Below are 27,868 nucleotides of genomic sequence, written 5' to 3'. Positions count from 1 at the left end.
CTCTGCTTAGCTCTGCTTCTCTCTCCTTACCTCCCTTTAGCTCTTTTTAGCTCTCTCTGCTTAGCTCTGTTTCTCTCTCCTTACCTCCCTTTAGCTCTTTCCAGCTCTCTCTGCTTAGCTCTGCTTCTCTCTCCTTACCTCCCTTTAGCTCTTTCTAGCTCTCTCTGCTTAGCTCTGCTTCTCCCTCCTTACCTCCCTTTAGCTCTTTCCAGCTCTCTCTGCTTAGCTCTGCTTCTCCCTCCTTACCTCCCTTTAGCTCTTTCCAGCTCTCTCTGCTTAGCTCTGCTTCTCCCTCCTTACCTCCCTTTAGCTCTTTCCAGCTCTCTCTGCTTAGCTCTGCTTCTCCCTCCTTACCTCCCTTTAGCTCTTTCTAGCTCTCTCTGCTTAGCTCTGCTTCTCCCTCCTTACCTCCCTTTAGCTCTTTCCAGCTCTCTCTGCTTAGCTCTGCTTCTCTCTCCTTACCTCCCTTTAGCTCTTTCCAGCTCTCTCTGCTTAGCTCTGCTTCTCTCTCCTTACCTCCCTTTAGCTCTTTCTAGCTCTCTCTGCTTAGCTCTGCTTCTCCCTCCTTACCTACCTTTAGCTCTTTCTAGCTCTCTGCTTAGCTCTGCTTCTCCCTCCTTACCTCCCTTTAGCTCTTTCCAGCTCTCTCTGCTGAGCTCTGCTTCTCTCTCCTTACCTCCCTTTAGCTCTTTCTAGCTCTCTCTGCTTAGCTCTGCTTCTCTCTCCTTACCTCCCTTTAGCTCTTTCTAGCTCTCTCTGCTTAGCTCTGCTTCTCCCTCCTTACCTCCCTTTAGCTCTTTCCAGCTCTCTCTGCTTAGCTCTGCTTCTCTCTCCTTACCTCCCTTTAGCTCTTTCTAGCTCTCTCTGCTTAGCTCTGCTTCTCTCTCCTTACCTCCCTTCAGCTCTTTCTAGCTCTCTCTGCTTAGCTCTGCTTCTCTCTCCTTACCTACCTTCAGCTCTTTCTAGCTCTCTCTGCTTAGCTCTGCTTCTCTCTCCTTACCTACCTTCAGCTCTTTCCAGCTCTCTCTGCTTAGCTCTGCTTCTCTCTCCTTACCTACCTTCAGCTCTTTCTAGCTCTCTCTGCTTAGCTCTGCTTCTCCCTCCTTACCTACCTTCAGCTCTTTCCAGCTCTCTCTGCTTAGCTCTGCTTCTCTCTCCTTACCTACCTTCAGCTCTTTCCAGCTCTCTCTGCTTAGCTCTGCTTCTCTCTCCTTACCTCCCTTTAGCTCTTTCTAGCTCTCTCTGCTTAGCTCTGCTTCTCTCTCCTTACCTCCCTTTAGCTCTTTCTAGCTCTCTCTGCTTAGCTCTGCTTCTCTCTCCTTACCTCCCTTTAGCTCTTTCCAGCTCTCTCTGCTTAGCTCTGCTTCTCTCTCCTTACCTCCCTTTAGCTCTTTCTAGCTCTCTCTGCTTAGCTCTGCTTCTCCCCCCTTACCTCCCTTTAGCTCTTTCTAGCTCTCTCTGCTTAGCTCTGCTTCTCTCTCCTTACCTCCCTTTAGCTCTTTCTAGCTCTCTCTGCTTAGCTCTGCTTCTCTCTCCTTACCTCCCTTTAGCTCTTTCCAGCTCTCTCTGCTTAGCTCTGCTTCTCTCTCCTTACCTCCCTTTAGCTCTTTCTAGCTCTCTCTGCTTAGCTCTGCTTCTCCCTCCTTACCTCCCTTTAGCTCTTTCTAGCTCTCTCTGCTTAGCTCTGCTTCTCTCTCCTTACCTCCCTTTAGCTCTTTCTAGCTCTCTCTGCTTAGCTCTGCTTCTCTCTCCTTACCTCCCTTTAGCTCTTTCTAGCTCTCTCTGCTTAGCTCTGCTTCTCCCTCCTTACCTCCCTTTAGCTCTTTCCAGCTTTCCAGCTCTCTCTGCTTAGCTCTGCTTCTCTCTCCTTACCTCCCTTTAGCTCTTTCTAGCTCTCTCTGCTTAGCTCTGCTTCTCTCTCCTTACCTCCCTTTAGCTCTTTCTAGCTCTCTCTGCTTAGCTCTGCTTCTCTCTCCTTACCTCCCTTTAGCTCTTTCTAGCTCTCTCTGCTTAGCTCTGCTTCTCCCTCCTTACCTCCCTTTAGCTCTTTCCAGCTCTCTCTGCTTAGCTCTGCTTCTCTCTCCTTACCTACCTTCAGCTCTCTCTGCTTAGCTCTGCTTCTCCCTCCTTACCTACCTTTAGCTCTTTCTAGCTCTCTCTGCTTAGCTCTGCTTCTCCCTCCTTACCTCCCTTTAGCTCTTTCTAGCTCTCTCTGCTTAGCTCTGCTTCTCCCTCCTTACCTCCCTTTAGCTCTTTCTAGCTCTCTCTGCTTAGCTCTGCTTCTCCCTCCTTACCTCCCTTTAGCTCTTTCTAGCTCTCTCTGCTTAGCTCTGCTTCTCCCTCCTTACCTCCCTTTAGCTCTTTCTAACTCTCTCTGCTTAGCTCTGCTTCTCTCTCCTTACCTACCTTTAGCTCTTTCTAGCTCTCTCTGCTTAGCTCTGCTTCTCTCTCCTTACCTCCCTTCAGCTCTTTCTAGCTCTCTGGCCATTTCTCTTACCGAGTAGGGACAGAAGACTCTGACTGATCAGAGGAGTGGAGACTTGGAAAGAAGAGAGGAAGGAAAAGGCAGGGAAGACCGAGAACTAGGGAGAACATTCTCAGATTTCACCTGACATAATGGTGAAAATCCTGGGAGCAGTGTTTTGATTTTCGTTGTTGCAGAAGAAATGGAAAATGTGAAGATACATTTGTTTGCGATTACATTCAAGCAGCCGCTAAAGCTCCAATCTCAAGCGCTGCATTCTAACATGATGCTCTAGTCCACCGAACATCTACCAAGATCTCCTTAGCAGGTCTTTCCTGCAGTGTGAGGAACAGGCTGGTCAGACAGTGAAATCCATTCTCGTTGCAAGAGCAATAACAAATGGATGGAAGCTCAAAAAGAAATGGGTTCATTAAAGCAGGTTGAAGATACCCTCAGATACTGTCTGGTTGGGGGAAGCCTCCGCGTATGGCTGTTTTTACGTCCCCCCGTTTCTGAATGTTGGAGATATCATTTAATATTGTTGGCATAAGAAGGTCTTGGTAACAAATTCAAAGTTGTTCCTTGCAGGGGGTCCCAAAATATGCCTTGCCCGTGGACCCAAACATCTTTAGGATGAAACTGCTAATAAAAATACAAGTGACTGCGAGCACACCCAAAAAGTGACTTTGCAAGGATAGATATTCATTTGGGAAAGAAGGAAAAATGTACCATCTGCGGCTACATTATTATTTAACAGAAACGCAACAGAGCGACTGATAAATCAATGTTTATTTAATTTAAAAGTTATCTCATCGTGGCAATATATTTGCAGCTTTATAATTCATGTGGTAAATTCAAGTATTCGATCACTAAAATTATATTATTAAATATTAAACGTATGTTTCCCAAACTTCTGTCACATATACAGCGAGAGCAGCCCAGCTGCGAGGTTTAAGTGAGAATAGTGTGTTCCTTTTGTGTGCATCGCTGCAGGCACAATCATCACAATTCATAGCTGCACACGTATTTACAAGCAGCCCTGCTGCTCCAAACAAGTTTGCTGACAGGAACCAAAAATTCATTTATCTGTTCCACGACTTTTCTCGTTAATAATAGTTTTTTCGTAAAATCTCTTGCGATGAAGTAATAGCGCCTAATGGCATCTGTTGCCAGTTTTACCAGAAGAGACACCTCTTCCTTGTGCATTGTGCAATATATGCTGAATCTTCACAGCTACTCCGCCCTTAGCTCGTGCCATTAGGGCTGTGACCTCCGAAGAAGGCGGGCGTTCCAAGTGCTTGCAGTGTCAATGATTGGCTGCGGTCCGCTTCCAGGTCACAGGTCAAGGTCTTGCATCACTCCCCAGCTGGGGCCCATTTTTACTTTCACTTTTAGTTTGACAGACAACTTCAATGCATTCTCCATTTCGTTCTTCATAATCTGTGCTACCTGCAGGGAAGAGACACGAGAGGTGAATGGTTGCAATGCACTGAATGAACACAGAGTAGAGAGATCACTGCCTGAGGTTACAAGTCATGCACACCAACCTGGGCCCCAGAGGGCCAAAGGGGGCTGGCACCACAACCGCTGCATGGTTAGTTTATGTGACCGCCCGGAGGAGGGCAATCAGGCTCTTGTACAGCGCGACTACACACCAGAGAGGGTCTCAAAGGGGAAGGGGGGGGCTGCTGGTCGGACTGGGTGGAGGATTATTCCAAGAGCCAGGTCTCGAGGTCCTACCTAAATTGGGTCAGTGACGCAGATTGCCTGAGTTGGAGGGGCCGGGCGTTCCAGGTCTTGGTGGCGAAGAGTGAGAAAGACCTTCCTCTGGTTCTGGTCTTGTGGATCCTGGGGACGGAGGCAAGGGCGAGTTGGGAGGATCGGAGTCGTCTGGCTGGTACGTAGAATGTGAGGCGGTGGTTCTGGTATGCTGGTCCTTGGTCGTGTAGAGCTTTGTAGGTGTGAATGTGGAGCTTGAAAGTGATTCTCTTGAGGACTGGGAGCCAGAGGAGTTGTTGTATGGTGTGGCTGCGGCGGGGGATGTCGAGGACCAGTCTGGGTGCGACGTTTTGGACGTACTAAAGTTTCTTGAGCTGTTTCTGTGTGATGCCGGCGTAGAGTGCGTTGCCGTAGTCGAGTCTGCTGGTGATGAGTCCGTGGGAGACCGTCTTTCTGGATTCTGTGGGGATCCATTTGAACGTCTTTCGAAGCAGGTGGAGTGTGTAGAAGCAGGCTCAGGAAACTGCGTCGATTTGGCAGTTCATAGTGAGCGATGAGTCCAGTATGATGCAAAGGTTACGTGCGCGGTCCGTCAGGGTGGGGGAGCTCCCAGAGGGACAGGCCATCCGGGGTCATCCCAAGCTGAAGAGGTGGGTCCCAGGATGAGTACTTCGGTCTTGTTCGAGTTGAGTTTGAGGCAGCTGTCTTTCATCCAGGTAAGAATGGCCTTAATTCCACTGTGAAAGCTGGTTCTGGGGGTTGTGGGTTCGTAAGTGAGGAAGAAGATCAGCTGGGTGTCATCGGCGTATGAGATGATGTTGAGTTCTGTGGCTTCTGATGATTGCCACGAGGGGGGCCATGTAGACATTGAAGAGGGTGGGGCTCAGGGATGAACCCTGAGACACTCCACTGCTGATCTCTGTGGGTTCTGTGATGAATGGTGGTCATCAGACTTGCTGAGTCTGGCCAGTGAGAAAGAAGTGGATCCAGTCCAGAGCCTTGTCGCGGATGCCGGCGTTGTGGAGTCTTGTGATTAGGGTGTGGTGGGAGACAGTGTCGAAGGCAGCTGAGAGGTCTAGTAGGATGAGGGCTGTGGTCTCGCCTTGGTTGAGGAGGGAGCAGATTGTCAGTGGCGGCGAGGCGTGGGGTGTTCGTGCTGTGGCTGCTTCGGAAAACAGAATGGGAGGTGTCCAGGATGTGGTTCACTTCGATGATCTCGGAGAGTTGGGTGTTGATGGCCTTCTCGATGACCTTGGCTGGGAAGGGGAGGAGGGAGATGGGTCAGAAGTTCTTGAGGTCTGTAGGGACTGAGGATGGCTTCTTCAGCAGGGGGTTGTTCTCAACGTGTTTCCAATCATCGGGGAAGGTGGCGGTTTCAATGGAGGAGTTGATGGTGCGGCAAAGCTGTGGCGTGATGGTGGCAGCTGCTCTGTGGAAGAGGAGGTACGGACAAGGATCCATCTGGGCTCCTGAGTGGATGCTCTTCATAGTCTTGAGCATGTCCTCTATTGTGAGCGAGGTCCAGAAGAGCATGGTCTGGTGGGATTCGGCTTGGTTTTGTGCGATGGTGGCAGGGATAGAGGCGGGGGTGTAGGGTGTTGAAGCTGTCGGAGATCTGCCTGATCTTGTGGTGGAAGAAGGTGCAGAGTTTGTTGCAGAGTTCTTGGGAGGAGGGGACGTCTGTGTTCTTGCTGTTGGGCCCGGCAAACTCTTTGACGATGGCAAAGAGTTCTTTGCTGTTGTGTGCGTTAAATCTGTCTTGGAGGAGGTGGTGTGATTCTGTCAGGAGGAGGTGTTGAGCGCTGACGGCGCATTTGTAGGTTGCATCAGTTTCTGGGGTTTTGTTGTTCCTACATCTCTTCACAAGTCGTCTGCAGGCGCGTCTGGACTGGTGGACGGCGGGAGCAAACCAGTTGGCCTTCTTGGAGTGTTGCTTGCCTGGTCTTTTTTTGAGGGGTGTAGGCGCAGTTGGAGATCCATCGGCGGAGATTGCGTGCTGTGGTGTTGGCGGAGTGGTTGTGCTGAGGGAGTTGACTAGAAGTTCTTCGGTGGCCCTGGTCCCAGTGTGACGGGGGGCGGGGAGATTGGGGCGGGAGGGAGTGATTGATGATGATGGGGGTGTACAATGGGTGTGGCTAAGGCGAGATGCACACAGTGATCGTCAGTCCAGGAGAGTTCGGTGGTGTGGCTGTAGAAGATGTTCCAGTTGGCAGAGAAGACGAGTCGAGCGTGTGCCAGGCTGTGTGGGTCGGAGCAGTGACTAGCTGCTTGAGTCCAATGTTGTCGAGGTTCTCGAGAATGGAGGTGGTGTTCTGGTCACTGGGGTTGTCCATGTGGAAGTTGAGGACAGAATCACCTCTAAGAGCTGTAATGTCTGGGGGGCTACGGTGACTCTGTCCTAGATAGGGTAAGAAAGTGGTTTCTCACCCTTCTAGAGTACCTGTAAGCCATGTATGCGATTTTCCTTACGATGTACAGAGTCAGGAGGCTTCTGGAAAGGGTACATGGAGCCCAGATATTTTTGAGGGAGGACAAAATATAGTTTATTTTGGGGACAACATTTTCAGAGAAGCAGATGAGTCTTTCATAGGACCTGTATCCTGACATGGTTAATAGAGGGAGTCCGATTGCCTTCATTTACCCTGGCTATTGAAGAGGCTATGGGAGATGGGCAGCAGACACAAATTAACCACATCGCTGCTGCACATTTTCCCCTCCAGTGCTGAAGAATTCAGATTTACCTCATTTCATGACGAGCTCAGCTCGTCATCAGCACAGCTCCACTGTGCCTCATGACGAGCTGAGCTCGTCATCAGCATGGAAAGGGTTAAATAAGTCATGACTGATTGTATATTGTACTCACACTGTCACAGGAATTACTTATAAGCCATGCAGTGCTTCATTTAGAGGCGAAATGGAGTGCATACATTGACATGAACAAGTTACCTACCTTCAGCAAATGTCTTACTGGTAGATGCTCTGCAGATTACTCACATTTTTAAGTGCACTAGATGCCAGGCAAAATCCGGAATGTTTTCTGCAACAGCTCTCGTGTGCCACTAGGTGTCGCAATCAACCTTTATACAGCCTTTTTACGCCTCCAGAAGAGGCGTGGCCTCATATGGAGGTACCAATCATGCACACCAACATCAATTTATAAAGGCAACCTCCACATGCTTAGTCATGAAGCGACTGAAAAACTCATGGCTAACAGTATGAAAAAAACTACCTATCAGAGATCGAATCCACATAAGTGGGAAGAGTGCGGGTCAGTGAGGAATCTACGGCTAGACAGAACTTTTGAATAGATACCAAAGCAGTACCTGAAAAAGGCTTTGAGGACAGAACTAACACCACGAAGTCCTGCAGAGCAAGAGGGCAAAAGCTCTGCCAGTCAATTTACTAAGGGAAAAAACACCTTAATGGGGTGCTCCTATCTTGAAAGTGTCTGTTTCTCAAATGTCTTTCCATTCTTCGCATCAGCGAATCCAATGAAAAGTTGGCCATCCGCCCGGTTTTCCTCATCGTGATCGATATAGCTGCTAAAGGCTCTCTTGTGGCCCAACTGGTTACAAGTGATGGACGTCCCACATGGAAGATTAACATCACTTTTGAGTCCAAAATACCAACATGACAGCAAAGAAGGTGGTATAAGGAGACTGCACTGCCAGTGCCTGTAGCTCACTGACACGGCACAGAGGGGCCTGTAATGAGATAAACAGTCTTAGCGGTCAACAACCTCAAAGAATAACTATGCATGGGTTAAAAAGGCGTTCACATAAAAAATGTAAGGTCCCGTCCACACTGCGCCATTGGATACAAGCTAGCCTAGCTGAAGAGGGGTGATGCGCCGAATCCGGTTCCAGGATGCTTGTTTCCGGTCCAGTGAGGGCCTGGCTTGGCAGTTCCAGCTGGACTTTTCCACGAGGAGCAGGGCCAAGACTGATCTACATATGGCTGGGTGGCGTGGTGAGCAAAAGAATGATGGTTTAAACCCAGATCTTTGTGACTGGGTGTGAATGTTTGCATTATTCAGCATTCCATCCATCATTTGGTCCTTTTGCTTTTGTCGTCCCAAGTGGGAAGAGGATGCCCAGATGTGGAACCCATGCTCACTGTGCCACTGGATTCAAACTACCCTGGCTGATGAGGAGTTACCACTGTTCCTATAGAACAGGTGCGGAAAGATTAAGAGGGGACAGTCAACAAGACTGCTTCTTGTTGCCCTCACACATCCCTGGGATGTCATACTTCATCATCTGGCGGGTGCTCCTCATTGGTCCGGTGCTGCAGTGCCCTACGGGTCCCCCGAAGGGTCACTTTGGTGGAGAACTTTCAGTTTGTTAGCTGTCAGATCAGTGTGAGGGTGTCCAAAGTGGGGAGAATAGTGAAGTATGGTTGGGGTGAATTAAAACAGATGAGGAGATGCCAAACGCATCTTTATTCGTAGACTCGCCTGTCAAATTAAAAGACGAATATTGTAAATGCTACTTCTAGGGTTAATGATGTGCCCAAGTAGCTAGTATAGTTTTGTGTGGGTCAACATGTTTCGCGCCTCTCTCGTCTTTATAAGATATGCAGCACTTCTTCAGGACCTGGGGGAAGGTTGAATAACGTCCCCACTTTATTTTAACATGCTAGGTTGCTTATTGCAATATCACATGATAGTTATGTTGCCTGTCAGAACCTGTACTGGGCATCCCCTGCCAAGAAGCAGGGCGGCCTTGAGGGCCAGATAAATGGCATGCAGCTCCAGGAGATTGATTAGGTGCCTCTGCATCTCTGGAGACCAAAGAGCTCTGATCACCACCTCGTCCAAGTGGCATCCCCATCCTAGAGATGACACATTTATCATCACAAGGAGCTCTGAATAGGCCAGAGAGAAGAACCTGTCACAAGTCAGGTTGGCATCCTTCATCAAACACTGATTGTTCCTGGTTGCCTCATCTGACACATGGATGTTGTCCGTGAGACACCCCTAAGTGCTGAGCTCATTGAAGGTCAAGGTTCCACTGCAGAGTCAGCAATGGGAATGAGGCACCAGCAGAATGGACGCGGTGAGGAGACCAAGTAAAGCAGATCCACCCAGGCCACAACCTACTGTAGAGGTGGAAAGGCTTTGAAAGCAGCTGTGTCCAGAATGATCCCTGTAAAGAAAATCCTCCGCACAACCTGAAGGTAGCACTTCAGCTCATTGACTGATGATTCCAGGGATGACAGCAGGGATTACCTCTAAACACGCCCATCCACACATTCACATCTCAGGAACTTTGCATTGTATGATAACCAGAAACAAGTGATCTGCATACATGTTTCATACTGTATTGCTGCATGCTGTGCTGAAGCGCTAAAAATGTGATATGCACCATAAATGCTCTGTGCTTGTATATTCTGTGGCATTGTCTTGCATGATGTGGTATTCTCGGACACGTGATACCCATATATAGTTGATGAAATACGAAATAGAGAAAGGAAAATCTCTGCTAACCCTATGAGGATGTGGAGCCCAAAGGAGATGACCCACTGGTACCCAGAGGGTGAGTCAACACACGGTTCAATGGAGCGTTTCTGATAGGTCACCAAAACATTAGACGCGAGTCTGGGATGGACGTCACGGGTGGTGTTCAAATCCAACCAAGCATAAATGGGCGCAACAATCTGAAATACGGCTATTGGGCATTGGCGATATAGATGTAGGTAAACTAGGTCTTTTTTCTTGCTGCATTACATAGGAAAACTGGTGCAAAAAACACACCCTGATTCCTAACTTACAGCTAGGATACAGTCACAACCAGCCTGGAAGGTTCTGAAGGTTGAGAGATAAGAAACAGCTCCTTGAGTTTCAGGCACTATTTTTCAATGTTGGTTACAAAAGCAGTGACCGGCTCTCTGTAAGTACCCCTTTTCTGTGCAATTAGCACAAAACACACATTTCAGCTCAGTAAAGAGCTCTTCAAGAATACAGCTGTAAAAACTGGTTAGTGTCAAATTAAAATCATGCCAGATGCACACATTAACAAGTCGGTACAAAATGCTGTTGACGCATCCCTGTGGAGACAGGAGGACCCAAGAGACAGGCTGGCTGAGGTGGTTGTTACCGTCAGCTCTGCTGAGGTCATTCCTATTATTGCAAATTAGTTTTGATTTATTTAATGCACATGCGAGTAAAAGGCCACAAACCGCCACATGTGTACCTAAGAAAAGCAGAACAGGAACCCTCCTTTTGAGATTAATTCAGGTTTACACAGTCATTTGCACCGCAGGCGAAGCGCAGGGTGCACAGTGGAGGAGGTAGGCGTATAGACATGTCCAACCTGTGGGAGCAGGCGGGTACTAAAATGCAAGGATTTACTCTACGAAACGGAGTACTGAATATAGTTTAGAACAATGTTAGCAGTGTTCACCAATTTAAATTGATTTCACCATCAAGGCAGCAAAGAAGAAAATGGTAACTTTCTCTGTTAAATTGCATGAATGTTGTCATTACCCAACTTAAGGTCAAACAGATCTCTTTAACACTCAACCAGATAAGCAAGTTCAAAAATGGCTCTTGCTATTTCCATTTTTTTATTGCTGAATGACACCCTCCCCATTGCTTGCCACCTGATTGTCTAAGACACTGAGACCACCATGAACACTGCGCCACAAGCCTGCCTACCAATGTTGTAGGCTCCGCCTCGCAGACAAGCAACACATGCACTCTTTCTATCCGCTCCCTTTCACAGGAGTGTTTGGAGTGAACCAAGTTTAACTCAGACCTGTGGCACCTACTAGAATGAAGGTGCAGAGGGTACTGCATTCTCCCTCTAGGGAGTTACCTTGTGCATATGACCTTCTTAACATCCTTGCAGCTCTGGCATTCAGACGGATCTCCCAACAAGTCTTGGCAAAGCCAGTAAGTTTTACCTGTGACACCTATTGCCGCTGCCAAGACTTTTTGACGCAAATAAGCAGCACCCATCTTGAAATGTTTTTTCTTAAAAGAAAATCAAATTTAAAGATAGCGACCATAAAAGCTCAATCATAGTTGGGGGACAACTTGGAATGTTTTTTCTTTTTCAAAAACATTATTGTCTGCCGGTTGACTGCTGGTTACCGAATGTGCCGAAAATATTGTTTGAGTCGCTCTGTTTCAGTTTGAGTTGAGCTATTTGAGCTAATTGACTGCTTTGGCCAGGAGGTCAGAAAGTAGAGCAAGAAGAGCAACAAGCTCCGAGAATTGCAGGAATTACTTACGGAGTATTATAACTGCTACTAACTATCAACTGCTAAAACTACCGTTTAAGAAGCAGGAGATTGCTGGGCATAACATAGGCGCAACTTGATAGAAGCCAAAGGAGTGAAAGAGAGAAAGAGGGGAGGAAAAATAATTATTATATATATATATTTTTTTTTTGATTAAGCCACGCTGGAGGGGGGTGGATATACCCCAGCAATTTCTGTGCAAGAGATTCATGCAATAGAGACGATCCCTCTCAGTCTGAATAGCGCTCACTCACAGAGAGATAGTAACAGAGGGGAAGAGAAGGGTCATTGGGGACAAAGCAGGCTGGCTACTAACCCAGCAAGTGTAGAGTTCGGTGCGCTCCTCGGCATTCTTAACAGCCCCAAAGTTTTCAAGAATCTCAAAAATCTCAAACCCACTAGAAACCTTGATCCTCGTATTGACTGTACTACCTACTAAGACGGTACTGGTTACACTGATTTCACTGCTTACGTCGCCCCTGCTCCTAAATTAAAATCGAGTGTTAAGAACTTGTTCCACGCAACCACGAAGGTGAAAAGGTGGGTCTTGAAAATACAAGTCAAAGCAAGTATACATCTACAGCTGGCCCATAATCGACCCCTAGAGACCGAGCTACACAAAATGGCCACAGTAACGGGGGTAGAGGGGCCAACTGGAGGGCCGGTTATGATAGCTATACCCTGCAAATTGGCTGATCGACCTTACGATTCCACTGTTTCCCCGGCAAATATGGAGCAAGAGAAAGATCAAGAGAAAGATCAAGATAATGATATAGATTTAGCTTTAGACCAGCTCCGAGAGAGGGATCAAAGGGATCAAAGTCTCTTAAATACTCAAGTTGAACAAGAAACTGTTGGGAATGCTACAGAGGAACAAACTACAAATAAACCCCCTAAGGCAGCGAAGGAAACCAACCGAAGGCCAGAAACTAGAGCAACTAAAGCTAAAGAGAGTAATTTGAGTGAAGGTAAAAACGACATAAGTTGCACTGAAAGGTGTTCGGCAAAGGAATCCAATAAATCTAAGGGTGGTAAGAAAACAGATAAAACCCAGGAACAGAAGATGGAAAGAGAATCTGACAAGGGAAAGGAGAGAGCAAAAGGAAAAAATAAAAACCAGGAAAAAAATAAGGGGGGCGAAGATGAGATGGACAAAGATAGTGAGAACTTGCAAGAGAAAAAAGCAAGGAGACTACAGACGATAAAAAACTTGAAAGCAACTGCTAAGGGCACTGGGCAGCAATTAGAATCTCAGCCAAGGATATCAAATATATTTAGCCCTATTGCTAAAGATAATCAAGAGAAAGTAAATCAGCAGTATCGCTCTCCGCCGATTCCAGAAGACAAAAGGAATCAGAATGATCAACAAGATCTACAAAGAGAAAACATGGGTTATACTTCCGACACAAACACTGTACAAAAAATTGCAGGAGTTGGCACTGATCTAGCGAAGGAAATAATGTTGAAAAAGTCCTGCGCACAATTAAATACCCTTACAGGGAGAGAATCTCCGCCCCCATCATTAATTAAAAATTCGAGGACCAATCATCTCTCACTTGAAACTCAGCGATCATCCCCAAAAAGGGAGCTGCCTTTGGAATCTGTAACATCAAGTGGAGAATCTGGCTCAGATATCTACGAGACAGGCGCGTCTATTTCTAGCATAACAAGCAGCTCAAATGAGGAGGATAAAAAAGAGGAGGAAGGAGATGATGTCGAAGTTGCTGAGAGGAGCACAGTATACCAATTATCAACAATTGTGGAGGCCTCGAACACTACAGCATTGGGAGTGCCTCGGGCATTCATCCAAGATGTCCGTCTCAAAGAGGAGGGGGGAGTGAAAAAAAAAAGATGACTGGGGAAAAAGAAGAATAAGACATAGAAGGCACTGCCAATCAAACGGCGAAGAGACCACAGACCCAGGAGGCAACTTAGAGTATGGCAAACACAGGAATAGCCGATCAAGAGAATCAAGAGAAAGACAACGTCATCGTGAGCCGCAAAAAAGTAGTCCACCGCCAAAGGAAAAAGGTTTTGATATGATAAACACAAGGGAGCCCTCCTTAAGCGAAGTCTTAAATTCAATCAAGCATTTCCACAAAGACGTTAAGAAGGACAGCAACAGGAATCATGATGCTATACAGGAACTTCGAGGAGTGGTGGAAAAAGTTGACCAAACATGCTCGGAAATATCCAACAGAATGGCCTCTGTAGAGTCTCGCACTGAAAACTTAGAATCAGACTTTAGCAAACTTCAGAAACAAGGGGCAGAACATGATGGAGTAATCAAGGACCTGATGCAAAAAGTCGAAGACTTAGAGAACAGAGGCAGGAGGAATAATTTGCGTTTCCTAGGCATTCCCGAAGGTGTTGAGGAGGATGACCCGAGGGGATATATGGTCAACTTGGTAAAGGCAGCCTTCCCTGAGATTGAAGGTTGGGATATGAACACAGAACTCCAACGAGCACATCGTTTCCCCTTGGCACTCCCGAAACGCAGCCCGAAACCAGCACAATATCCTAGAGCAATGTTGGTTTATATAGGGAACTTCAGACTAAGAGAAGCCATCTATGACATTGCAAGGCCCTCAAGGAAGAAGGAATTCAAGGACTTTTCCTTTTTTGTGCGCCCAGACTTTGCTCATATGACTGTAGAACGTCGATGGAGGATGAGGCAGTCGATTACTCCTTTCGAGCAAAAGGGTGCAAAGATATTTCTCCAAAACCCAGCAAGACTAAAAATCATCTATAAAGGCACCACTAAAACCTTTACCAGTGAAGTACAGGCAGAAGCTTATCTGAATGAAATTGGGGGAAAATAATCATCGGGACGCCAGTAAACACCAAAAGTCCTGAAAACACTTTCCTAAAAATGAAATACACAGTAACAACTCAAAAAGCAGGACATAACTTTGCATGTCAGTAAAATAAGTACATATTGACTAGAAAATGTATTTGCAAGTCAGAGGCCCTATTTTCATTGTAAGGCAGAGAGTTTGTTCTCAAGCAATGCAGGAAATACATTGATATGATTCCGGGCCATGGGGCGTCTCTGACACGGACTGCCCTAACTGACAACCGCACCTGGGAACTTGTACCCAGGGTGTCTCTTTGGGGAGGGGGGAGGGGGGAGGTGGGAGAGGGGAGCACAGTGAGGGTAGGGCACGGGGTGTGGGTAAGGAGGGGACAGTAGGGGTGGGACGGGAAGGGAGGGGGAAGAGCAGAAATGTTGCACAAGAATTCGATGTCTTGAAATCGGTACTACAAGTTTGGGTAGGGAAAAGAACACAGGATATACAGCAAAGAACAAATAAAATAGATGACTTTCAGCTTGGGGATGTAAGCAATAAAGCAATATGGCATGTAGGATAGCCTCGATAACTGTATGTGGGCTCAATGAACAAAAAAAGAGGTTTAAGGTAGCAGCACTACTCAGAACACTGCATGTTGATCTAGTTTGTTTGCAAGAGACCCATATAGAGGGCACCAATGCCCACCTATTGGGCCAATTAGGGTTCGAAATTATGGCAAAATCAAATCAAGGGACCAAAACTAGAGGGGTGGCTGTGCTGGGCAGGAGTAGGGATACAACTATAAAAAGGAAGAAAGAAGATCAACGGGGTAGGTGGGTGCTGACCGAGATAGCCTTTAAGGGGGAGATATTCACCTTAGTTACAATATACGGATCAACAGAAGACGACCCAGATGTATTCCAGTATCTGGATGGGGAATTAGCACAATGGCCGGAGCCAATTGTATGTTGTGGCGATTTCAATCTGCATGACCCAACCAGTTCATTCTTGCAGCTAGGCTCACCATATCGAGGCAGGAACAGGAAGGTATATAGGGCACTGGCTGATATGGCGACCCACAACTCACTGGAAGATCCCTGGATAAAATGGCACCCAAACTTAGATGGTAGCATCTTCTTCTCATCACCTCACCAGGTGCTGGTTAGACTTGATTATTTTTTAATTTCAAATAGATTAATCGGCGAATCAAAAATTGAAAAAGAACCCCGAATTATATCCGATCATAGTCCATTAGTTTTGACAATAAAATTAGGGAACTTCAATAAAAAAGAGGTGGAATGGACTTTTGAAAGGTCGCTACTGCAAGATAACTTATATAGGGAGTATATGACAAAATGGATCAAGGATTTCTGGGATATAAATAGAGGGACAGCACCCCAGGGATAGTTTGGGATGCTTTTAAGGCTGCTGTTAGAGGGGAGACGTTAAGCTTTGTATTGTCCGCACAAAAAAAAGAGAAACAAAAGACAGAAGAAATAAGCCTTAAAATACTAAAGGCTGAAGAAGAACTAGTAGTAGCTGTTAAACAACATACCGCGATAGAACAAATTATACTTAAACTAATATCGCTGAGAGCAGATGCCCTGGAAGGGGTTACCCAAAAAATGGTTGAGAAAGGTAAGGGAGGTTTTTAAACAGTTTTACACAGATCTCTACTCCTCAGACACTACAGTAAGTACAGAAGTGGTAGAAACATATCTGAGCGAGGTGCCTCCCTCTGGGCTCTCCACAATGGAAAAAGAGGAGTTAGATGCTGGATTTCGGGTAGAGGAATTAGTTACAGCGCTTGGCAGTTTGCCCTCTGGGAAGGCAGCAGGACCGGACCAGATCCCGGTGGAATTCTTCAAAATTTTTCAAACAGCAATCATAGGGGACATGTTTAACATCATGGCAATGGCACAAAAGGGTGAATCCGTCCCTGAGTCCTGGGGCGCAGCGAATATAATCGTAATACTAAAAAAAGGTAAGTCAATAACCGAACCAGGTTCATACCGCCCAATTACCCTGTTGAATGCTGACGTTAAGATTTACTCAAAGATCTTAGCTAAAAGATTAGCAGGGGTGATCGAGGGTTTAGTCAGTCCTTCCCAGCATGGGTTTATCCCAGGTAAAGGAACCACACAGCGTGTTAGGCAGGTTATCACCATGTTTGATGCAGCAGGTACCCTAGGAGACCCTATGACCGCGCTCTTTCTAGATGCAGAGAAGGCATTTGATAGGGTCTCCTGGGGATACCTATGGTCAGCCATGAGGTGGAATGGATTTGGGGAGGGTTTTGTTAAGGCCACACAGACCTTGTACATCAATCCAATGGCTAAGATTAGGGTCAATAGGGGATACTCTGCAGCAGTCAAGATAGGTAGAGGGACCAGACAAGGCTGTCCATCATCCCCCCTGTTGTTTGCGCTATACCTGGATCCCTATCTGCGCAGGCTGGAACAGAATCCACTGATTGTCCAGATGAATATAAACGGCTGTCCAATAAAAACCCTCGCGTATGCGGATGACGTCGCTATTTTGACACCAAACCCCTCCACTGCCATTAGGGAAATCGAGGCAGAGGCGGAACGCTTCGGTCTAATCTCAGGATATAAATTGAACAAACCCAAGACAAAGATCGTTGAAAATAATTATTCAGGGTGTAATGACGCTAGGGTAGTTGGTTCAGCCATGTACCTGGGGGTGGCTATATCAGCAAATCTGGATAGGGTGGTAGAGATAAATATGGCTCCTCTGATGTCAAGAGTAAAGATAGATCTAATAAGGATGAATAATTTACACCTTTCACTGATGGGTTGCACTAACGTTATTAAGATGTTGATTCTCCCCAAATTCCTTTACTTTTTCAGATCGATTCCTTTATTCATTGAGAATAGTTGGTTTGATACACTAGAGACATTATGCAACAGATTCATCTGGGCCCATGGAAAGACGCGTAGGGCATATAAATATATGACGCTCCCAAGAGAAAGGGGGGGGTGGGGTGCACCAGACTTCAGGTTATACTATATGGCAGCTGCTCTACAGTACATGCAGGGGTTAATCGGAGGAAATGGCCTGGATGAAAGAGTTAATAACCTGTCTACGAAAGTATATGCTACGGTCCTAGGGACAGACGCGGAAACTGCTTCCTAAATTGTATTGACTATGGCTACTTTAAAAGAACAAGGTTTAAGACGGTCTCAACTGCTGTTAAGATATGGACTGCCTTCTTGAAAAGAAGTAAAATTGGGAAGTATAACAGATACACTAGACTCTTTAGAAACCGGTCGTTTCCTCTAGCAATCTTTGCAGATGAAGCAATGTTTGAATGGGCGAACAGTGGAATCATCCAGATCGGGGACTTATTTGATATGGAGGGGATCGTACAGTTCGCAGACTTAAGAACTAAATATGGTATTAACAATAGAGATTTCTTCAAGTATCTACAGGTCAGGATTTTTTTTATGATAAAGTAGGGGGGTCTGTGGGAGTAGGCAGGAATGAGATACTGGAAAAAATTAGACTTTTGGGGGATCGCACCATTAGGTCTTTCTATGCCTGTTTGATGAATGGGAAAACTGATGACTTAGGAAAGCTGGGCAATAAATGGGCAGAAAAACTCAGCGTAGACGCTGGGTGGTTTAAAAAATCATTGGACCTGGGCCGTACTATACTGTGCTCATCCCCCATGCAGTCACAACACTATAAAACTATTTATTCATTGTATCATACTCCTGCCAAGATAGCCAAATGGGGAGGGAGCACGGGTATAAATCGTCCCCGATGTAACGCTAGTGAAGCAGATAGTATCCACATCTTCGCTAGATGCTCTCAATTACACACGCTAATAAGGGACATCGAGGGTTTTCTAGATAAATCCCTGGGGATTCAAATTAATCTTAGCCCAGCTAGAATAATCTTAGGTTTGGGATTGGAAGGGGCTGACATACATCAGGAATTTCTATTTGTGGCAATGTCCGTGTATAGATTGACCCTAGCAAGGGCTTGGCTTGACAAAAACCCACCGACATTACAAATCTGGCTGGCTAATCTCTTGAATGCGTATAATATGGAGAAGAATATCTATGCACGAAAAGGGAAAAGGGGAAGGACATTAGGCCTAAGAATATGGCAACCCATAAGTATTTGGAAGGAAGGAATTGGGTCTCAGGTAGACCCAAGAAGGGCTTAGGCTTTAACTGTGTTTAACTAAGAAATTGATAAACATTGTTTGTGGAATGTGAAATGAAAAGCTTGTATATCTTGTATAAATAGTTGATTTAGTTATGAAGCATGAAGTATTAATGCTGGAAAATTTTATAATGTATAAAGTGTGTGCAACATGGAAAAAATAAATATAATTAAAAAAAAAACATTATTCAAGAATGGTCACCAGATATGTGTGCGTATAGGTCTCAGACATTGTAGAATGAATTTTCTTTTAAGAAAATCGCCATCACATATGTGCATAAGTGCTGCCGTCAATAGAGCACTGTGCAAGGAGAAAAGTGCATGGTGGGAAGGCCTCATTTTGGCTATATCCTGTCTCTACCAGATAAGGCATTACCGAAGGTCAGCAACTTGTCCATCTGATAGAGACATCTAGCCGCAGATTCCTAATCTTAGAATCAGATACCCAAGCAATGCCGTCCTTGGAGGAGAGCTGCGAACGAACCTTACCAAAAATCCCCAATAGGAGAGGCCAGTCCAGAACATAGAAAGGGACCAGACTATTTGAAAATGATAGGCCGAGCAAGATGTGCACCTACAGGACTTAATTTCCAAGAAGGACTTTGGAAACCCCATAGGGAGTAGAAAGCTATAAGACCGTAAGACCACAGTATAGATCCAGTAAAGACGCAGCCCAAGCATGCTACAGACTGAGGAAGGGTGCCAGCAGGTGGTAACTGGTGAAATGAAGAGTAACCAGCAGGTGGGAGTCCACCATGAAGAAGAGACCACCAGGGTGAAACAAAAAGGCTGGTAGAGACTGAGGACAACAAATAGTTAATGTAGAGAATCACACATTGTGCAACCCATAGAGGCTCGAAAAACAGATGAGAAACCTGACCAAAGCTCCATGGAAACTTGAGAAACAGGTAATAAACCAAACTAAAGCTCTAGATGACGCAAACACGCACATCGAGTTAGGGTTAAAAGAATCAGCGGCATCCATACCACAGCAAATGCTACGGGTGGCAGATTGGTGCCCATCTCGAACCAATGGAACAAGAGCATTCTGGGCTTCCTTCGGAAGGGAGGGCAATAAGTGTTCCACTGAGTCCTAAAAGGTGCGGGAGAAGTGGGCAATTACACAAGAAGTGTTCAGATATCTTGGGGCAGAGCTAGGAGAAGAGAAAAGACGCCTTCAGCCAGCGTCAAATTTCAAGGCCTCTCCCTCCGGAGGGACAAATTCAACATTTTGTGTGGCTAAAGCAGCCTGTCCTATAAACCTCTGCGTAAATGAATGTCAAAAGAGACAGAAGAGAGCCTCCGGGAAGCCCTTTCTCCGGCTTACCCCAAGCACCCAACAGGACATCGAAAAAACAGTCACTCTAAGGAAGAACAGGCTCTATGTTAGACAGGTCAGTATATCGAACACCAAGTAAAAGATCTGATGACAATTCCACAGAAGTGAGTTATAAGTCCAGTCCACTACAACTGAAACTCAATTGAGCATATCCGCCAGAGTGGAACTCGCCTCCGTAGCCAAATCAGGAGACAGGATGCTGGAGAAGATTTTGACTGCATGGGGAGTGGAACTGTGCCCAAAATAGGAGGGGGACACATCATACCTTCAGTATTACTTCCACAACCATGGTCCTCAGAAGGAAAAACCAGAGGAAGGGAGTCTGAGACGGTCGGCTCCAGCAAAAATAGAATGAAGACTATTGTCTCATCCGAGTTAAAGATGAATCGGGATTGGTTGGGAGACGCAGGATGGAACTCTGGAACCCTGTCACGCCCTCTTCCGAAAAAAACTAAAAACCCTCCTGTTCCCCAAATAGTTTTTCCCCTCTCCCCCCTCTCTTGGTCTCCGCAGATTTATAGCGCGGGGATGCCTACGGGTCACCAGGCGCTTTAGAAATCGCAAAATAGAAATAGAATAGAATAGACGCTCAGAAGAGCGGGGACCAGTGGTAGGCGATGAAGGCGGAAGGCGCCGCAACTTCGCCCACCTATGCTGAGAACTACCTCCGGACGTTGAAGGAGACACCCGTTGGAAACAGCTTCTAGATCGTATAGGGGACCGAGGACAATGAAAAGACTTTGATGACTGTGACATCTGTGCAGCAAGGAGCTCCATGCGATACTCACTTTGCGTCTTCGGTCAGAGCTGGTGACAGGAGTCAGTTTAGTCAGAGTGCTCACCCAGACACCACATGCAAACGAAGTGAGGGTCCATGGCGGACATGTGTCATCCACAGGACTCACAAGGCTTGAACCCTGAGGACACTGAAAAGGGTAGAAAAAGGGCGCACTGCTCCATCATTGAAAAAAACATCATGTAGGCCAAAAAACGTCTTGGGGAACCGCAGTACGGATCCGCGTTGCTAGTGCAGAAAATATGGAGCTGACGTCAGTGCGTCGGGGGAGGGCTTATATAGAGTCTGTTGACGTCACATTCAGACGACGGCCTCGATACAAAGTCACTTGGTGCCCTCTACTAATGCACAGAGGTGCTGCTAGGAAAATTTCCAGCTCCAGTCTGGCACCTGAGGAAGATTCTAAGATAAGGAATCTGCCGCTAGATGTCTCTATCAGATGAAACAGTTTTAGGTTTATCGCTGATGACAGTGATGTTGAGAAATTATATCAGATAGTGTCCATCTGTAAGGAAGAGATACGGAGTCCGTAACACTGTATATATTTTCTAGGATGTTTTTTCAGCTGTTTAATATAACTGAATAATTCTATGGAGAAAGATTTTTTTTTATTGTAAACTATATTTTAACGCCTAAAGACAAAATTCTGAGCTGTCACAGATCATTGTCTCTACTGACAGCCACTACCATTTCAACCAGACTCACACTTCACATACGGCATAAAAAGAAAAGATCACTGGCAAAGAGCCCCTTTGCGGTGCCTGACAGACATTGCAGCGCCGGCCCGAGGAGGAGCATGCCCAATGATCAAGCATGACACCCCTCTGGGTGTATGAGGGCTCTTGCTCCTGAGGAATCAGTCTCCCCAGGCTGATTCCTCAGTCTATACTGCACGCTCCTTACTTTTCTTCAAAAGGAACTGCATACCCCTTTGTTGTGACGTTTGATCTAGTGAGGAGCACGTATGCTAGACCTATAAGCTCCTGGTCTCCTCTCTTTGGATATATTATATTTTAACATGTGCATTTATGTTTGCGTGCTTTTGTGGTTCTATCTTAAACTGAATAAAGCTTTTTTGATGATGAACTATGGCTCGACCTGGATCATCAAGAATCTAAATGATTAGGGTTACCGTCAGAGATTATGGCTTGTAGGCTGCAAGGAGGGGAGAGATGCTTGCTGATGATTGTCGCAGTAGGTTGAGGAGCTGCTGAGCTTAGTGGCAGAGACCACTGAGGCAAACACTAATGGTGTAGAAATCGGGGGAGTGGGCCGGAGGAATTAACAGGCTTTATAGCTAGTGGAGACTTTAGAAGCAGACACTGTGGTGATCTGGCAAAAATAACCCAGCACAAGGAGCCAGGGCCCAGGACAGGTCAAATGTGAAATGCCCCCATTGATTCAGGACAGTCCTGTAGCTGGTGAGCGATCAATGGGTGTCCCCAGGGCAGGAGTTGGGTGAAGCCAGTGTAATTAGTGTAACCTGTAAGTCACTTTTATCGTGGTGACTGTGCAGTGATGAATAAGAATGAAGTCTTCCTATTGCTGTTGTAGCGAGGTCAGCACAGTGGGCAGGTCACCCACCTGGCTATCCAAGACTGTGGCATGGAAATGGAGAGAGAGTGGTACCAATTTTATGAATATACAGACTCCTGCTCCAGAACCTATGTTTTCAAACCAAAAATGCAGGCAGGCATCAGCAAATTTCCAACGATTATTCTGTTGACCCTATGGGGCAGTGTAGCACTGGAGTACATTCTGGTAAAAAGGTTGACTCCCTGGCACCTCAACCTTAACACTGTAAGAGACAGCCGGCCTTAATGGCGCAATCATCATCAATGGGAACCCCAGATCGGAGTACGGGGTGAGATATTCCAACACCAACCAATTTGGGGCTGAAACAAATCATGCTGGCAGGCAACAAGATCATCTCTGAGAAAAAACAATCCATTTGAGCTCAACGTAACACAGCTGCTCAAACAAATGGACAAAATAACGGAACGCATTAACAAACCAGAATGAAGGATCTCCGAAGTATTGGATGAAATCCAAAACTATGCTGAAGGAGTTACACAGCAGAGTGAAACAGCATAAAGAAAAACTCACTGACCTGGAAAACCGTTCCAGAAGGAATAACATGCATCTACTAGGGCTACCGGAGGGGAGAGAGATGCAACTTATGGAAATCCTTCTGGACAGCTCGTGCCCTTCATGTTCACAATTCAGGATGGGATGGACACCAGCACAGAAGCTCCACTGTCACACATTATGATTTGGCTCCAAAGATACCAGGTTAAAGTCTGGATAGGATAGGATGTGAATTTATAGAGCGCAAATTGCTGCCCGGAGGCGTCCAGAAATACATCATGCATAATGAAAATTGCCTTTCTTTAAACTCCAACTTTGGTTTGGCCACCCAAAAGAAAAGATTAACACATGATAAACTCAATTAGCAGATGAGAGAAAAGGATAAACCGTATGCTCTACTGCCACCAGCAACACTGTGGATAGATGTCAAGCAAGAAAGTTGAGTTCTCATCCATGGGATACTCATCAATAGTCATAATCTATGAATAATCCCCACCCATGTGCGGGATACCGGAGCACGAGCAGCAGCTTGATTTATATGTAGGTGAGGCCGGGAATCCGCTTGCAGATGCTGCTCCGTAATGGATCTGCTAGACGCGTTTCGAAGCTCCATATGCTTTTCTTCAGGGGCTTTAACGTAATCGGCGTGCGTGACCGCCAACACACTTCTCCATTTTCCATATGCCACACCCACCGATGGGAGGCTCAAATGAGACTGTGTATTATGGGAAGTGTCGTGCGGAAAGCACAAATCAAGTCCTGTATGGACCCCGGAAGAGTGCTACTCAAAGGTGGACAACCTTGGAGCGATTATTATTGCCGTGCAGGCAAGCGTGTGTCCTTCGGAGTAGAGGTTGTCATCCATGCTCCTGAAGTGTCGTCTCCTGCTGGACACTCACAGTCCCACAGCCAGGCAAGTGTTGTCTCTCCTGGGGTTCATGGCCTCATGCATCTACATCGTGCCCAATGCACGCCTTCACATGAGGCCTCTGCAGCAGGCTCTCAAGGATCAATGGTCTCAGAGATCAGTTCACTGGGAAGACCGGGTTTCTCTCCATCAAGGTGCCAGAGACTCCATCAGATGGTGGATGAAACGTTCCCACCTTCTTCAGGGAGTTCCATTTCATCAACCTCCTCCATCTCAGTCAGTGGTCACGGATGCCTCTCTGCAAGGCTGGGGCGCTCATATGGACCAGCTTCAAGTTCAAGGTATCTGGTCCGAAGTAGAGCGAGGTTACCACATCAACTTCCTGGAACTTTGCGCTGTCTATCTGGCGCTCAAATCCCTCTACCCTTCTCTGCACACCAATTACATTCAAGTTCAGACGGACAACACGACAACCATGTTCTATCTGAACAAGCAGGGAGGCACCAGTTGCGAGTTCTATCCCTGGAAGCGCAAGCCATTTGGCCCTGGCTTCTGGCAAGAGGCCTTTCCATCGTGGCAGTTCACCTACCAGGTCTCCAGAATGTCCAGGCGGACAGTCTAAGCAGAGACTTCGTAGAAGCGCACGACTGGGTGCTCAATGAAGAGGTCGAACAGGAGGTTTTTCAACAATGGGGAGTACCAGATATAGACCTGTTCGCAGACGCGGTAAACGCAAAATGCCCCGTCTTCGCGTTCAGGTTCTCCCAGCTGGGCTCATGGGGGAACGCACTTTTGATCAGCTGGGAGCAGACATTACTGTACGCCTTTCCTCCCCTGCCTCTGATTCCGGCGGTGATTCCGGAATTCTACAGGACCAACACCAGGATGATCCTGATAGCGCCGGAGTGGTCACGCCAGTGGTGGTACCCGGATCGCCTCCAGCTGTCGGAAGTCCCTCATCGGAGACTTCCTTGCCGTCCAGACTTGTTGACCAAGGACGAGGGGAGGGTGTTTCACCCCAACCTTCCTTCCCTTCGCTTGACGACATGGCTTCTGAGGTCATCCAGTATGGCCACGTAGAACTTTCAGCAGACTGCATGAACATTCTGAAGGAGGCCAAGAGACCCTCCACTAGGAAGTCATATGCTTTCGAGTGGAAGAGATTTTTCATATGGTGTCTTGGCAATTCTCTTGATCCTATTCACGGTCAGGAACAGGTGATTCTACCCTACCTATTGCATTTAGCAAAGTCAGGCCTGAAGTACCCCTCCATCAGGGTTCACTTAGCGGCAATCACAGCCTATCGGAAGTCACCTTCTCAGACCTCATTCTTCCTTATGCCTGTGGTCAAAGACTTCTTGGAGGGGCTCAAGAAAGTTTTTCCACCAGAGAGATCCCCCCTTCTCCCTGGCAGCTTAACATCGTACTCACTAAATTGATGGGTGCTCCTTTCGAGCCTATCCACAAGGCTTCTTTGCAGCACTTGACCCAGAAAGCATCTTTTTTCGTGGCTATCACCTCTGCCCATAGGGTTAGTGAAATCCAGGCCCTCTGTTGTAAGGAATCTTACACAGTGTTTCACGCCAACAGGGTGGTGCTGAGGACACACCCAGGTTTCCTACCCAAGGTAGTCTCAGACTTTCATATCAATCAGTCTATCACCCTGCCTACCTTTTTTCCTCAACCTACCACTCCCCCCGGAGAGGTCTTTACACTCTCTAGATCTCCAGAGGGTTCTGAAGTTTTACCTTGCAAAAACCCTTCCTGTGAATTATGGGTCAACTAATACAGGTCTGTCAGCCTCAAAAAGATCCATTTCTCGCTGGATTGTCTCCTATATAGCTCTGTCTTACCAATTAGCTAACAAGGCTTTACAGGGTAGACCTCATGCACACTCTACTAGAGGGAAAGCTTCTACTACAGCTCTCCTTCGTAATATTCCAATCTCTGAGATTGGCAAAGCAGCTACATGGCGTTCAGTACATACCTTTACCCGCCATTGTTACCTTGATTCAGATGCACAGGCGGATGCCCAAGTGGGACAGACCTCGTTGAGGAATTTATTTGCATAACTGCATTTTAAATGTGAAGTGGATTCATGTTTTTTACTGTATACATATTTGCTCGTCCGCTAGACTTTGGGTATGGGCTTCTAATCTATTCATAGATTATGACTATTGATGAGTATCACCTGGATGCGAAGGATTAGTTACTTACCTATAATCCTAGTTCTCATCCAGGGGTATACTCATCAAAGTCATAAGCTCCCACCCACCTCCCCGGACGAGCATTATTGTAAATTTATGAGATGTTATTATGGATCTACTCAGGTGTTATGCACCTCCAAAAAGAACTTACCCAACTGCCACCTGTGGTGCATCATGGGAGCAGGGGGTCGCCTTCAGGTCTTAAAGGCACGGCATCCCTACTCTAAGGCCTTAAAGGCAAGGTGTCAGTCTTTCATTGTTTCTTTATACTCTACTGCTGCCTACTGGCAAATGCCTATAATTACAGGTTTTTCCTATGGCAATAAAGCATTGTTGTATGCAAATGTTTACTGCTCCCTTTTTTCCTTATGGGTTGGGAGAGTACAACTGTGTATACGCTAATTCATGTAATTTTCTGCAGTTTGGCCAGTTTTGACATTTAGATGGGCGGGGATTTTTCATAGATTATGACTTTGATGAGTATACCCCTGGATGAGAACTAGGATTACAGGTTAAGTAAGTAGCTAATCCCTATGTGACAGGGAAATGTTAAGGGATATACCAGAGTCATTATTAGGATCCCAAACAGGCAGCGCTACAGGGGCACAGAGATGACTTCAGGTAAGTAGGTTTAGTTTCTCTTGTATTTCAATTGCATAGGTACAATTGGTTATTACTCACTGCCCCCCACCCCACCACAGCTGTGGATTTTGTGAACTGTGTTGGGGCCTAATAAAAAGCCCATCATTGATGCCCGATGAACAAGAGAGGGTGGGAACATTTGCTACAGGTTTTGGCACTATTGAAGGGAACGGATTGCATCTAGTTGCACCATTTGCTTTGACACTGCTGGGGTACAGTCAAACAGGAAGAAGGGGTTGGGGAGGTTTAATGTTTAGCAATTATGCTTAAACGTGCTGCCATCACTCAATGAATGCTTCTATGAGCTTCACATACTTGCAATAGTGTAATTGGGACAAGATTGTTCTGTTATAATATCTTGGAATGTAAAGGAGTTGTGAAACCACACAGGACCAAGTCCTACTTATAGAGGAAAGGAGTGCATATTGAGGCACTGCACAAGACCCATCTAACAACTGAGAACCACAAGAAAGTGAGCAGATAGTGGAGAGGTGATAGACCTGTAAGCCTTAGTGTGGTCTGTGTCTAAATTTTCTGCCTAACTCCTCCATTTTTGCTGATACCCGACTGTTTTGTGGCAAGCTATAAGAAGATTAAGCATAACATAATTTGGGGTTGCTTGTGTTTCACCCTGACAAGAGTTGTGGTTGCTGCTTGAGTAGCGTTTCGCCCCCGTTTGAGTTGGTATTCAGCATTTAGCTCCATGAATACTCGACTGCAAGCTGAAGTGTGTGCAACTGAAACATAAGTATCTCAAAGACTGAGAGAGGGTGCCACAGCACAACAACTAATATACATTGAGTGCTTCTATTGGTAGAATATGTGAGGGTGCAGCAGCACCTTTCGCAGTGACCAGCCAGGATGCTCACAAAGTCTTTGACCCTGTTGATGGGCAAGTTTTGGCTGATGCCCTGAAACAGTATGAATTTGGGGAGAGCCTTCTGCAATGGGTAACATTGCTCTACACTGCTGGGTCAGCAGGGTTAAGACCAAAGGGATGATAAGCTAACAGTGGCTAATCTCCATGGATATAAGGCTGCGGTTCCCCTTGTTGCAGCTCATTCTGTGTTGTTATTGTCCTATAGCCAGCTGAAAGCGGAGACACTCTCAGGGGGAGTGCAGGTAGGGAACACTTCCCATATTGTACCTCCATATGCAGATATTGTACTGGTGATTATTCGAGACCCTGTTAAGGTGTTACCAGCAATATATGGCACAATGCCAGGGATGGTACTGATTATGGGATTTCAACTGAATCAAAGTCTAACTTCTACAACTTACTGGATGTCAACATCAATGCTTTGCAGCAGAACCGGAAAATACTGCACTCAGCCCCTTTAAATCTGTCTTGATTCTGTTCCTGGCAGAGGCAGAAATGGAGAGGCTCCTTCCCTAGATCTTGCAGGAGGCGGCATATTTGTTTCCATTTCTCACCTCCTCCGCCCCCTAAGGGGACTTCAGAGTGCAAGTTGCTGACACGCCCTGCCTGATGGATAAGTTGTCGGCTGAGATCT

General features: G+C 46.4%; 1 protein-coding gene across 1 annotated transcript in view; it reads right to left on the bottom strand.

The window, feature by feature from the left end:
- Positions 1-3,235: 3,235 nt before the first annotated feature.
- POLQ (DNA polymerase theta) overlaps positions 3,236-27,868 on the bottom strand; it is a 415,163-nt gene continuing 390,530 nt past the window's right edge. The window contains exon 31 of the mRNA XM_086935619.1: positions 3,236-3,913. Coding sequence (XP_086791745.1) covers positions 3,800-3,913 — 114 coding nt within the window. The 3' untranslated portion in view covers positions 3,236-3,799. The remainder of the gene's footprint in view (positions 3,914-27,868) is intronic.

Source organism: Lissotriton vulgaris, chromosome 8 (assembly GCF_964263255.1).
Source record: "Lissotriton vulgaris chromosome 8, aLisVul1.2, whole genome shotgun sequence".
Taxonomy (NCBI): domain Eukaryota; kingdom Metazoa; phylum Chordata; class Amphibia; order Caudata; family Salamandridae; genus Lissotriton; species Lissotriton vulgaris.
This window is presented reverse-complemented; position numbering and strand designations above follow the sequence as displayed.